Source organism: Rhinolophus ferrumequinum, chromosome 28, assembly GCF_004115265.2.
Source record: "Rhinolophus ferrumequinum isolate MPI-CBG mRhiFer1 chromosome 28, mRhiFer1_v1.p, whole genome shotgun sequence".
NCBI lineage: Eukaryota > Metazoa > Chordata > Mammalia > Chiroptera > Rhinolophidae > Rhinolophus > Rhinolophus ferrumequinum.
In genome coordinates, this window is record NC_046311.1 from 8,054,476 (window position 1) to 8,069,219 (window position 14,744).

Sequence of the window (14,744 nt, forward strand, 5' to 3'; positions counted from 1 at the left end):
CCCAAAACTGTCAGCAGCAATTTCGTGTGCAGTTATGTGCCTTTTTCTACACACAGGATCCATAGTGTTAAACGGTGTTAAGGTAACTTCCAAAAGAACTGTCGAATCTTAGGAAGGTTTGCTCCTGAATATTGATCAATTCTACCATGTTAGAAACACAGCTCTATTTTGAGAAATTCAGAAAAATTCCAAGAATACACTTAAAGTTTTAAACAAGTTAGATACAGTTAAATTCCTGTTTACCTCTTCTCCCTAGTCACTTTCATGAACTTGGCATATAAAAACCTTGGGATTTTAAACACACCCATGGTTCACATAATATATTTTGTGTTTTAAAAACATAATAGTTTTGAAATTGTCATGTTGATATTTATAGATCTAATTCATCCCTAGTCTGTTGTAGTTAATTGCATAGTATGAATATTTCACATTTTATTTTTACATTTTCTTACATGGACGTTTAGATTATTTTCCTTTTTTGATCTTATGAGCAGAGATCTGAACAATTTTATACTTCCCGCCTCCTGTGCCATAATTTTTCTAGTTTATATACCCACAGATTGAATTACATGATTCACATGGATATTTTGAGATTTACTGGATGATGTCAAGGTACTTTCCAAAGCTTCTACTAATAACTTTTTCAATAATGGTATGAGTAGTATTTTCCCTGCTTTCTCACCGTCATTTACTGTTACCAGACTTTCAAAATATCTGCAAAGCAGATGAGTGTAAAATAAGTTGTCGTAATATACACCCCCCAAATTACCAGTGAGGTCTAATTACCTTTTCATTAGTTTATTGGCCATTTTGAGTTTCTCTTCTGTAGTTGCATGACCATTTTTTTTTGCCCAGTTTTCTGTTGGATTTTTCTTTGATGTGTAATTCTCCATATGTTGTTTGCATAAATGTTTTGTTGTGTATCCATTGAAATTTCTTTTCTGTTTCTTGTCTTTTAACCTTGTTTATAGTGTGGCTTAGTTGTCAGAATCATAGGACATGAGCCAGAAGTGGTGGAGATCTTAAAAGATCTGTGTTTTTCCATTCTAAGACAAATAGAAGTGCCTAGAAACAATTGTTTTGCATCAGCCTTGGGTGGCATAATAATCTGTTTAACTGAAGCTTGTATGTATGACAGCAGTACCACTTAGAGGATAAATCGTGTGGATTCCGTAATCTAGACTGGGGGTACAGATGGTGACATCATATACACACACTTGGGTTTAGCCTCTTGTAAAATGAGGATGATTTGTCTTTGTTGTAAGGATTAAAGGAGAATTTTTGCATATGCTTGATACATAAGTGCTCCTTAAACATTAGCTATTCTATAATTCTGATAGAGCTTAGTCTGGAAATAAGTTTTATGGAATTCCAGTGAGATGGCTATGCGTTTTTACTAGATTTTGGTTTCTCCACTACCATCACCCACAAAAAACATGCTCTGCAAACAATTCAGCCATTTTGTAAGTTTAGGAAAATAAACACTATCCAAGTGCTGAAATGGCAGCTCTTGGGCAGAGATTCCACAGGCTTGCTCGTTTAGTTGAAGTGCTGCTGTGCTGCTGCCCTCTTGTGGTCGTTTGTGATATGGCGGTTAAAAGTTAACGAATGGAACAATGGCTATTAATACTGTTTGCTTTCAAAGTCCATTTGCAAGAAATAGTCCCTCCATTTTGCCAACATCTCACAGGATTTTAAAGAGATAAATCTTTTGTATCCACAAGTGAAAACAAGTGTTAAACTGTTTTCATAAACATTTATTTTTTTATTGGAATCTAAAATCCCAGTTTTGACTTGAGTCCCTTTCATTTATTTTTGCATTGTATTTCTCTTTTACTGATCAATCAAAAATTATAAAACTTGTTTCCAACTTAGATTCTGAGTAATTATCAAGATACTTATTTTTCAGAGGATTCTGAATGTATGATGGATAATTATTCCTTGAAAATTCTGTTTATTAATTGTCTTATAACTTAATGCCATTGGAAATCAGGTAATAATATTACTTCATTGTTTAGGTGAAAGCTTAGTAAAAGGATTTCTCACCTACTACCTCCATTTGACCCTTTTTTGTCAGTCTTGTTGACTTTCCATATCTTCCTCTCTAAATCAGCATTGCAAACTACAATTTAGCATTCATAGTATTTGGCATTATAATTAGGCATTAATAGGAAGTCTGCATAATTTTTCAAGAAATATCCTGTCATTTGGAGGGAATAATTATACTGTCAGTGCCTTAGAGGTATTTATAGTTTTTTTTTAAAAATATGTTTTTTCATTTCAACATTTAGGAACCTGTCCTAGGAGAAGGCAAGTTAATGGAATTTTCCCTTTATTAAGGCTTTTTAAAAAATACTTTTTCCCCTGAAAATTAAAGCTGACTTGCTGGTTTCAAAAATAAACACTTAGTCTTAATTCTCATTTAAATCTTTAGCTCATTTGTGTGGAATTGGGGGTATTTACATCCTTTGCCTCATATTTGACTCATTTGGGTGGATTTATTGTGAACCATTTTTAAACATTAAAAAGATTAACACTTGCATAATGAACAACTATGAACTCATCACTTAGCTTCAGTCATAAAATGTCACCAATATCATTTCGTGATCACATCTGCCTCCCTCAGCCCACAGAGGTAAATACAATTGTGAATTTGCTGTTTACCTTTCCTTGGGTTTGATTTTCATAGTTATTAATTTTTTTTAGAAATTACACAAGTAGTTCATGGAATCCACTAGTATATTTCAAGTGACCCATCCAATAGTGAACCACTGTTAGCAGTTTGGTGATTAAAATGTATTTATGCACATAGGTGCTGATAAGAAATATGGCTGTGTTTTTTTAATCTGAAATGTGTTATATGCACTGTGACATTTCTAGAGGGCACACTCTCCTATACAAACAAATGTAGAGCTGCGCAAGAAAGTATATACAAAGCTTTTATAGTTTTATTGGGTACAGTGAACAGTTTGGAAATCTAAATATTCTACTCTAACTATGGAAGTGTATCAAGGATATTTGTACCTTATTGGTTAAGAGAACAATTTTAAAATAACCTAAATGTCCCATTAACGGGGGACAAAGTAAATAAAATGTAGTGTATTCATAGTATGAGGCAATTTGAAGGGAATGAGTTATTCATACATATCCACATACCCTGATGTGGTGGTAGGCGTTGAGTGTTTCCATCACGTCTGTAATGATTACTGCTTTTTCCCACAAAACACTAAAAGGATTTCTAGCTAACCAGACTGTTCTAGTTACGTTCAGCAGACTAATGTTGCTTTTTGTGACTTTGGTTCTTTAAGTTGGTTGGTGAAGAGTTTCCATTTTCTTGTTGCAATGTTTTACATTTCATGGCAATATATGGACCATACTGTGGTCCTGTGTCAATTAAAGTTGGTGGTGATTGCCAAACTATAATTCCAGCCTTAATTTCTTGTCTGGAGTCAAGCATCGTAGTAGCAGTTAAAACACTAAGCCATTCATTGCAAAAGGATTTTGAGAAGATTCCATATGCTGGCCAAGTCCTTAAGTTTCCGTCCATGTCCTTTTCTAGCACAGCAGGCACGGGGAACATCAAAGAAGACTGCTTAGCTCTCACGTCTGTTGGGGAAGTTGACAAGTGACCAAATTACTCGTAACGGATAAGACAGATGGGGGAAGCAAAGTTGCATAGATGTTGACAGCTGGGACTTTGGAGTAAGCCTTGTAGGCCAGGATGTGTTACAAAGTGAAGAGAGCCTTTGGGGAACATGGGGGTTGGAGCTCAGATTGAAAAGAGGCAGCCCGTTTCCAATCCCCAGGGGTAGTCACTGCCATGGCAGAGGTGCTGCGGCAGTATTGTGGAAACACCCAGTAGGAACAGAATTTGGGATTGGAGAGCACAAAGGATTTTTTCCTAGAGAAGATGATACCTGAAGCTTCAAGGATCAGCGGTGTTTAGCTTGCTGCGTGAGCAGAGGTTGGAGGTGAGTTGTACTAGGGCTTCCTGTGCTCTGCAGGTGGTTTAGTGCGGCTGCAGCAGTGGAGGTGAGGGGAAGGGATGCTTCAAGGATGAGTCCTGAGACGTTGGCGAAGGTCAGGTTCCCTAGGTTCTGCGGAAGTTGGGTGTTATCAGTGACACTGCCTGGGGTGGCTGGGAGGACGTGGGCAGCCCTGGTCCCTATTTTCAGGCCTCAGCAAGCCATGGAGCCTTGGCAATACACATGCAGCTTCTGGGTTATCCCCAGCGCCCCTTTCAAGCAGACTGCCCTTTTAGCTCCCTTACAAGGCGACGGAGCTGCCTCTGGAGCTTTCTGCCTGTGAGCAAATGGTGGAAGCCAAGCTATTCATATAATTTCCACTAGTACCACGAGTTGCGTGGTACTGACTCACTAATGGGTGCTCGCTGGGAAGAACTTTGTGTTAGAGGGGGAATCTGAGCTAGGATGTGACGTTCCTAAATTTCTGATGTTTGGGTAAGGCGTGGGTATTTACAGAGTGCTGCTTGCATAGCTGTCATTTGCTGCTCTCCTGACGGTACAGGTCGTGTCATTGAGGATGGCACAGGTTAAAAGATGGAACAGGCCAGAGCTGATCGAGGACTGAGACCCAAGCCATGGATGCCAGAGCCTGTGCTTTCTTTTTATTGGGGGAGGGGAACAGGACTTTATTGGGGAACAGTGTGTACTTCCAGGATATTTTCCAAGTCAAGTTGTCCTTTCAATCTTAGTTGTGGAGGGCGCAGCTCAGCTCTAGGTCCAGTTGCCGTTGTTAGTTGCAGGGGGCGCAGCCCACCATCCCTTGCGGGGCTCGAGGAATCGAACTGGCAACCTTGTGGTTGAGAGCCCACTGGCCCATGTGAGAATCGAACCGGCAGCCTTTGGTGTTAGGAGCACAGAGCTCCAACCACCTGAGCCACCGGGCCATCCAGAGCCTGCACTTTTTAACTGTGCCATCCAGCTTTTCTGTTGCCTGGTGACCACCTTCTGAGAGGTCACAGGTGGAGGAGAAGTGACGTCAGATGCTTAGCTGGAGTAGTAGGCTTTCGCTGTGTAAAGGACCAAGGAGTCAGTCAGTGTAATGAGGCTTTGACAGTGGTAGTCACTGTTACGGGGCTGCCTGACTGCTTTTGGATATGATATAACCCGGAGAAGATCTCTTTTCTGAGGTTCTAAAGTTTTGCACTCCTGGAGTGTAATAGAATATGCGATTGAGAGCCAGACGTGGGGTGGAAACCCTGCCCTCCCTCTACCCCACACACGGTCTGGTTTTTTCATTGTCCAGGTTACCTAACATACCACTTTTTTGCATCCTTCATGTGGGGTCAGTAATGCCGAGTAGGGTTGTGACTAGGGGAAAAGCAAAGTACATACGAAGCACTTCGCGTCATGCCGGGTACCTATTAGATGGTCAGGCAATTAAACGGTTTTTCACTTCTCTCCTTCCCAAGGTAGGAGCTCCCTCCCCCACTCTCGTTGCTTCCTCATCTTAACACAATGGCCCCCTGCACTGTAATGCACTCCCTATGGATCATGTAAGATTGGGGGGGTCAGTCCTACTTAGCCTCCCTTCTTGACCCTTTGGGGTTCCATGCATGTCTTATCTCCGGGTGGCTAACCTCAAGAACTTTGGTATTATTGTTACTCTGGGTTCTGTCTCCCCTTCTCTGCTCTCTCCTCAATGAAAAGAGTATTTAAGCAGCAGAGTTGAGTGAGCTGTCCACCTCTTACCCTGTACAGTCCGTCACCTTTCCGTCCTTTATCTTCTCTCCTATCAGCATGCCCCTGAATTGCTTTCTCACTATTTCAGAACTGGAAGGGTGTATTGCCTTCTCGGCTCCCGAGGTGGATGATCTTTCCATACCCTTCTGTTGTTCCTATTTTGTGGCTTCTGCTGTCACCTGCCTTGGGGTGCTCCCCTGAGCGGTGTTTGGAATGAGGAAGGGGCGGGGATGTGTAGTCGTCACAGTGTATTGGATTAGGCTTTCACCTTAGAATCAGCATGTTCTTCTGGTTTATTTTGTTCTGTTCCAGCCCCCAGGTCTGAGACTCACTGCAGGAGGTGGCAAGGCAGGACCTCTGGTTTGGAGTTAATGTATTGTGTTTCCCCGAAAAGAAGACCTAGCCGGACCATTAGCTCTAATGCATCTTTTGGAGCAAACATTAATATAAGACCCAGTCTTATATTAAAATATAAGGGTCTTATATAAGACCGGGTATAATATAATATAATATAATGTAATGTAATATATATCTGAGCTTCACTTTTGTTTTTCTTCCCCATCTGTATGGAGAAATAATATCTCCCTTCAGAATTTTTGTAAAATAACTAATTTATGTAACTTAGCTGGTCTGTGGCATATAAGCACTCAGGGAATGGTAGCTGATAGGGATGTTGACCATGGTAGTAATATTTGCAATATAAGAATGTAAAAGTTAATTTGGAAATTTTCATCTTATATTACCAAAATTATCCACTGTCATTTCACTGCTGGGATTTTTGTTTTAAACAGATTTATGTGGCAGTTCTTAAATCTTTTTAAATTTCTTTCTTTCTTTGTTTTTTTTTTTTTTTTTTTTTTTTTTTTTATGAAGTCGTTCAGCATCTGAAGAAGCTTCTGGTTCAGACTCCGGCAGCCAGTCGGAGAGTGAGCAAGGCAGTGATCCAGGAAGTGGACATGGCAGCGAGTCCAATAGCAGCTCCGACTCTTCAGAGAGTCCGTCAGACTCGGAGAGCGAATCGGCAGGATCCAAATCCCAGCCAGTCCTTCCAGAAGCCAAAGAGAAGCCAGCCTCTAAGAAGGAACGGATAGCTGATGTGAAGAAGGTATCTGCTTTGCTGTCCAGTACAAGTGGGCTGCTAGCTCGGACCAGCGAGCGGACCTTTATTTCCCAAAACTCACTAGTGTATCTTGATAAGGAAAATACAGCCGCCTTTTCTAATAATACACTGTCTCTGGACGTAAATGGGGACTGCTTTCTGCTCTACTAGTTGATATATTAGACACAGGCTATCAGGAAACTAATTACATGAACCATCAAATTCTAGGGCAAGAAGACAGCTTTCTATATAAAGCTCAGTGAGGGGTGATCACAATCCAAGAATAAGGGCAGTTTTTGTTATATTTGAAGAGAAATACTTGTCACAGATAAACGTGTTAATTTGTACCCAGTTAGTGTAGGTTATTCTTTGCTTCACAGAAGAGCCTTCCAGCAAAGAATGCAGAAAAGCAAAAATGAGGTTGCATAGCATTTTCTCACTGATGCCCAGACTTTGGGATGCATTCCTTTTGGGGAAAAATAACTGCCTTTTAATCATAAGAATGCAGCTGATCTCTTAAAATTCCATTTTGAGAGAAGAATGTTTGAGTCACTGAAAATACAAAAGAATACTGCTTTAGAAATTTATAACTATCCAATGAAATTAAAAGCTTTATGCTAAATCAGTTTTTATTCTTCTACGATGGAAATCTACATCTGCATACTCAGATTTTCATAATCTGGTAAGTTACCTGCAAGTTGTACAGAATGGTTTCAACAAACCTGAAATTAAAAAACAAAACAAAACTGCTTTTAACTCTTGAAGCAGAATTGGGATTAACTGTTAATTTCAGTTCTTCTGTTCCCAGCATAACCATTTCTTACCGGTAAGTGACCCTTAGGAGCTGCTGGGAGGTTGCGGAATGCTAACCCTGTGTCAGGTGTAGGAAAATGAAAGTTGTCCTTGCTAATTAATTCGTCACCAGAAGAGGGACCATCAGCCACTCGAGTGCCGTTCCTTGTTGCCTGCTGACTGCGTGGGGGGGGTACTTCTGACAAGACACAATACAAATGGTGACTGACTTCATTCAAAAAGACCCCACTAATGTAAAAGTACCACTGAGAGATCTTGCTGTGTCATTCAACTCAGAAATTTACCCCCGACTTGTAGCGAAGTCCTTGCTTGGCGATCATCAGAGCCTGATGTCTCAGCCTGGTTTTGTGTACGCATCTAGACCGGATGCTCTTTCCAGAAGACCACAAGCCGTGTTTGAATGAAGTATAATCGACATAAATAAGTCTGGATATAACTTTCTTCTCTACAGTGGAGAGCTCTTGTAAAGAAAGCCATAGAAAGCATGACTTGCGTAGTGTGTTCAAAACTTGACGGAAATGGCGTTGATTAGGATTGATTGACCACTGTCAACTGTGAGACCTTGGACATTTAACTTCATTTAAAAAGATGAGAAAGAATTCTACTAAGACTGAATTTCAGGTTAGCAATAACAGTTGCCGGCAGAAATAGTAAAATATACTTCTAAAGTTAAGGCGATCAGTTCTGAAATGTGAATCAGTTTAGCACGTGGATGGACATACCAGCCAGTGAGAAAGAATGGATTGTGATTTTAATGATTATAACTAAAAGGAGAGCTTCTAAAGAAGGTTCTTGTTTTCGGTATACCCGTCCCTTTCACATGGTAGCTTTTTCATTGAAGAGTTGAATTAGGTACCACAGAACACAAGATGATTTTAGGATGTATGCATTACAGTATATACTGTAATAAAATCCCAACAGTTGAGCCTTAATGCCTCTCTTAACATTTTTAAATGATAAAACTAATTGATGTAGTGATGCTTACATAATTTAGCCACCCCAGGTAATAAAAGCTCCATAAATACCCATGTTGAGAATGAATTTCATAGCTCTAACAGAAGTTGAAGAAGGGGTGGGGATGGGGTTGGCAGACAGGGCTAGAGAAAAGCTCTCTGTCTCCTTCCTTTCTTGGCCAGATTTGTTCAGTGTTCTCTGCATTTGCTGCCTTTTCGGCCTAGATTTCCTACCACTGGGTTATTCGTGGCTCCTCTTAGGACGTTTTGTCTTCTGACTGATTATTCTAAGGCCATTAGGGATTTTTCACCTTCATAAACCGAAGACACTGGATTACATGATTACATTGGATTCTAGTTCTGAAATGCCTGTTTCCTGGGACATCTCACTTGTTTTCTTTGGAGGTCTTTTTGTTCTGTAGCTTACCTTTTGTTAAAGGCACTGTTGGCAATGTCTTCCCTGGGCTTTGTTTTTTTCTGGGTCGTCTTTCACCAGTTTTGTCTTTTTTGAGGTCTACTTTCCACACATTTCATGAGTCTCAGCCAGTGACTCCCCCTCTTTCCAAATATTTTCCTGACACATTAGCTGTCATCTGTGTTCTGATGACAGACCCACCTTTCTAATCTTGGCTGTCAGGTATCTCTTCTATGTGTTTGATTCCTATTAAACATTTTCATCTCAGTGTGCTACAAATCGTTCACATTAATTTTGCCTATATGTGATTGATTTTTTAAAAGAACATACAATATACTTAGCAGAATCTGGGAAGAGAGTGCGATGGGGGTTAGATTCTAATCATTAGAGGCTGAGGAAGGAGGGTGCCTTTTACACTTTTTCTTTGGGTTTATTGGTTTGAGACTTTTTATAAGATAGAGTTAATATATTGTGAAAAAAATTTTCTTTTTAAGTAATCCCTCTAAGCTTTATTTTTTTGCTCATTGCTGAGGACTGTTACTTAAAATAGTCCTTACAAGCAAAAAGTTACTGGTAGGAAATAAAATCAAATGTGCTAGAGAAAGGATGGCAGTCGTGCTCATTCTGAGAACTTCTAGCTAAATGTTAGAAATACCTAATTTGCACTACTTGGCATGTTAGACATGTCCTGAGGAATTTAAAGGAATAGACAAATACTCTGATTCTTTCTTAATTAGACTTGGTGATGCCCTGCTTATGTTTTGAGTTTTTCCGGTGGATCCGTATGCAGTCGGTGCTGAAACTGAAAAGCATTAGGAACTTAAAATTCATCAGTAAATACTTTGTCTTTAGTGGGAGCAATTGTTCTCTTGCTTTGCCATATTTTTCAACTGTAAGTTTACATTTCAATGATGGATAAGCGGTGTGCCATATAGTTTTAATAGCCATTAGTAATGAATAGGGGTTGTTAAACTTGAATGTGTTCTAGATAATATGCCTTATTCTTTTTAAAGATGGTATTTTATTATCGTCTCATAAATAAAACAGAACAACCCTTTTGATATTTACTTGAATTCTTTTAAATTAAAATACATGTTCCAGTAATGAAAATAGTAAATGGGGGTCAAGAAAAAAAGATTCATGCATGATCTGTTAATTTTACAGATGTGGGAAGAATATCCTGATGTTTATGGGGTTAGGCGGTCAAACCGAAGCAGACAAGAACCATCACGATTTAATATTAAGGAGGAGGTAAGAAAAAAAGAATGTTTTAAGGGGATACATTTAAACTCCTTATCTTACCTCATCCTTTCTGACTGTAGTATGTCTTACCATTAAGAAGACTGAACTTCAGGCATGGGAGTTAAGTGACTCTGATGTGAACTTCGGCAACACAGTACTGCATGAAAAAGCCACTTGTGGCTTTAATAAAAAAGAAACTACCAGAAAGATCATATCACAGTGAATGTGTTAGTAGAGTATGTGAGAATACTATACAGACTGGCTTACCATTTTTGTTGTAATTTTTTTGTTTGTTTAGTTTTAGGTGTACAAAACAATGAAATAGACATTTACACCCTGTTGTCACTTTTTCTGTTTTTTACTTTTTTCATAGTGAAATTGATTGTAGCAAGAAATTATTTTTTTAAATACCTAATTTCTAAATCTCTTTGATTGTGTCAAATAAGTAACTTTTAGCCTGGAAGAAATATAACAATGGAAGTAGTTTCAGATTTATTTAGGAGAAAGGAAGGAGAGTTGGCTTGACATAGTATTTAATGTCTTTTATCTAATTTCTTTAAATTTGGTTTCTGAGCTCATTTTCAGTGTGCAGTACAAAATGTTTCACACATTTACTGTCTGTTCTAATTGTGAGAGATTGAATAGAATGATGATTTTACAATTACTATATGTATTGGGTTCTTTGGTTTCTATAGAATCAGACTTTTCTCACCTTTCTCAGTTTGTGTGATATTTTTGTGGATTCTTACCTCTGTATTATGTTTATAGACTACGTTCTGAAGAGATGTTCTTTTGTCTCTCAATGAAATGTCCCCCTTGTTCATCTTAGGAGGACTTCGCTATTCTTAACTATATAACATCCTTCCGATGAAAGCTAAATGTTAATAGCCCAAGGTTAGTTAGGTGAGGGTGGGTTTTAGCAAATGTACTTTAAATAATCTAATTGGCTGTAACATCTGCATTGCATTTATGGTGTTTTATCTGGAGGGACCTCTGAGCTCGTTTGCCTTAGCTTTCTTTTTCCATAGCATTTAGGAGTAGCCTACTGAGCCATGCTTGTTACAACCAATCACACAGCTTTGTAAATCCTTTTCTCTTTTGTATATAAATCAACACATTCTCTGTAGGGCGCAAGACTAACAACAATCAGAGGAGTTTGCCACTTTGCTGAATTCGGAGGAGAAAGAGCTGTTCAGATGTCTTTCCTTGGCCTCTAAACTGTTAGTGAGCACTTTCGGCTTATGATTGAACATGCTCTTGAATGAGTCTAAAATGAAATAGATCAGTAGTCACTGCCTTTAATGGCACATGAAATGTTGTGTGGCATTTTCATGATATTCTAGATCTCCAGTATCTAGTATGGTCACCACTAGACATGCGGCTTTTAAAATTAAAATGGAGTAAAATGAAAAATCCCATTCTTTAGTCATACTAGCCACATATCAGGGGCTCAGTAGTCACATGTGGCTGCCAGCTGTGATATTAGATATTTTGGATATGGACCATTTCCATCATCCCAGAAAAGTCAAGCTGAGAGAAATACTCCCTGGCCTTGAGAGCACTCGGTGATAACAGACAGAAATTAATTTCCAAAGCAAAGGAAGCATGAGCACCACCAAACAAGTGCTTCAGTCCCTTTCTGTCTAAAAGCTCTTACTGAATAATGTTATGTGGAGTGGATTGTTGAACCAGGGGGTGGTGGTGTCCCTAAGAACTGTGAATTAAAGTCTGTGATCATTTCTCCCCCTCACACACTGAAGGCAAGTAGCGGGTCTGAGAGTGGGAGCCCAAAGAGAAGAGGCCAGAGGCAGCTGAAAAAACAGTAAGTCTTTCATGGGGGACATTCCTTCCCCTCGTACGTGGAGCATGTCAGCATCTCTGGGACCACCTTCCTGCGTCTTCAGTCTGCCCCAGGTCCCAGAGTCTGCTTCTGTCTCTTGTTATCTTGGGTCACTGTCCAGCTTGACCTGCTGTAGCAGCAGCATACGAAGCCCAAGATTCTCGCTTTTCCACATGTAAGTATTCTACACGGGCCTGGGCTCCTTGTTGGGGGCAATCCCCCCACTTAGTCCATCTGATTACCCCCGTGAGCCCAGTCATTTTTGTCCTAAAAACCTGCACAGATACCAAATACATACGAATTTGGTATTCTGTTCTAATTAGGCAAGGAACATATTTAGATTTGCCGTCCTTCATTTCCATTTGTCCTTTGTGTTGGCAAGATTATGTTGGTTGGGCACCCGTTTTAGTATGAAATTTCACATTGTCATTTCCATTCATTTTAATACTCTAGTTCCTAAGACAGAAACTTTTAATTCTTTGGGTAATTGTGAAATTCCTTTATATGTTATTTTAAAATTTATTTGAAAAATTCTGTTTATGGTGAAAAAATATTTTTGACTTTTTTTTTTTTGAAAAATACTTAAATTGTTTGGAAGTAGTGTGATCCCTTTGACAGCCTGGATTCTACAGCCCATCTCCTCTGATATATGTAGATATTCAAAACTTTGCAAACAAATTCAGGTAGTGCTCATGGTCAACAGTTGTCCATGGACCCTAGCAAGAGCCCCCGTTGTGTATTCTCTGTTCTAAAATATTAGTAATCTTATATAAGTATTTGGCCTAAGGCAAAATAATTTGAGTTTTGAAAATCCATGTCCTCATCTTCAGAATAGGTTCATGCTTATTCTGTTGGCCTAACAGAGTTATTGGAAAGCATACTAAGTCAAACGTTTAATGTTATTCTCCTCAGAGCACCTATAATTTGCATTTGTGTTCTAAATGTTTAGTTGGAGTTGGAAAAATAGTAACTTCAGGCAAGCCTGCACTTCTTGGTACCGTAGAAGGTTTTTATTCTACCCCAGTCCCATGGCCCGATAGGGAGATTATATTCTCAGTTGACCAGTGTAAATGGCCTTTGGGAAGCCCACGGATGTGTTCTTCCCTCCATGTGGCTACCTTCTGCTGGTCTCTTGACTGGGAACCAGACAGTGTTGTGCTTTAAAACCTCCAACTTCCCATTTTAATGGCCTTTTCCTGGTGTGCAGGAGCCCACCTGTGTATTTTCAGCCATGTTAACTCATCAGTCTTCCTCATTTGACTGGCTTCGGTACGGAATTTTCCCTCTCATGTCAATCCTAAGAGTTCCCCAGAGTTGGCAACTTTCAGGGGTCTTCACGGACCTTTCTTTCCCTAGAGTAGAACCTTTTAATTCCTTGCAGAGGGGTGTATGTCTTCTGGAACGCTGCTTCCCTGCCCTGGGGCGCTATCTTGCCACAGCTGAGGTGGTTCCCAGCACCCTTGTTTGTTTGGCCACCAGGCTTTCCTCACTTCCTGCCGTCCTGTGGGCAGCTGGTGGGTACTGGGCTTGTGGCAAGTTCTTCTCCTGTACCAGTGAATTAGTAAGGTCACTCGGAGGAGGTCCTACAGCTGCTGCGACTCAGGTTGCAAGGCACGGTGCTAAAGGGGCCTGTGATCTGAGCCCGTGTAACCGACCTCATCGCGTGTGTGCCCACGAATTTCAGAATTCAGACTCAGTCAGAGGGAGGGGAAATTTGGAAATAGTAGCATAGGGAAGTGCTTTTCTGAAACCCTGCAGACTGTACCACAGATTGTGAAGTTTTTTAAGAGGAGCTATTTTTTTAAACTTTTTTTTTTGGAATGAATTTCAAATTTTAGAAAAGTTCTGAGAATAATAATAGCACAAAGAGTGCCTGTGTAACTTACCATTAGTTACCATTTTTGCCCCATTTGTGTTATTGTTGTGGGTCTTCTCTTCATATATGCGCACATGTAACATTTTTTTCTGAATCATTTAAGACAACATTCATACATCATAGCCTTTTACCCTTAAATACTTAAGTGTGTATTTCCCAAGAATTAAGGATATTCTCTTCATAAACACGATACAGTTTTAACATAGATTTAGCATTGCTGAAATATTTCTAATTCATATTCCCATTTTTATCAATTGACCCAGTAATATATAATATGTAAAAGACCTAGTCTTTTATAACATTTTGCTACTTCCATTATAAGATCCAGTCTAAGTTTCAATATTGTATTAGTGGTCAGGTTTCTTTAGAGCCTTTCACAGGCTTTCTTTGCTTTTATGACATTGACATGTTTGAAGAATACAATCTTACAAGGGACTAACTCCCCTGAGTATTAGTGTGAAGTAGCATTTTAAAAACTTAGACGTTAGACCGCATAATGGCCCCGCACAATACATGTATGCAGGGTTGGGAAGTAATCTTTTGGTATCTGACGCTCTTTTCACCTCATCTCTTCTACAAACTGACTTAATATTGCTAACGGACTTTTAAAAATCCTGTTTTTGAAAATTCAAGCAAAATTTAAAATAATCCAGCTAATTTCAAATACATATACACACAAAACCACTGAGGCCTTCTGAGCCTCCGATTGTGCAGATCCTCGCAGAATGTGTAAGCCTGGCTGTGGTTTTTCCTGGTTCTTTGGTTTTCAGGGGGTTGTGGTTGAGAGGAGCCGGGCTGGGG

The 14,744-nt window shown here is 39.5% G+C and overlaps 1 protein-coding gene across 4 annotated transcripts in view; it reads left to right on the forward strand.

Annotated features, from left to right (window-relative positions):
* The window catches only part of CHD2 (chromodomain helicase DNA binding protein 2), a 95,065-nt gene that overhangs the window by 11,927 nt on the left and 68,394 nt on the right, over positions 1-14,744 (forward strand). For all 4 annotated transcript variants that reach the window (XM_033100388.1, XM_033100389.1, XM_033100390.1 and 1 more), the window contains 3 exons: positions 6,579-6,810; positions 10,150-10,236; positions 11,988-12,049. In XM_033100388.1, coding sequence (XP_032956279.1) covers positions 6,579-6,810; positions 10,150-10,236; positions 11,988-12,049 — 381 coding nt within the window. The remainder of the gene's footprint in view (positions 1-6,578; positions 6,811-10,149; positions 10,237-11,987; positions 12,050-14,744) is intronic.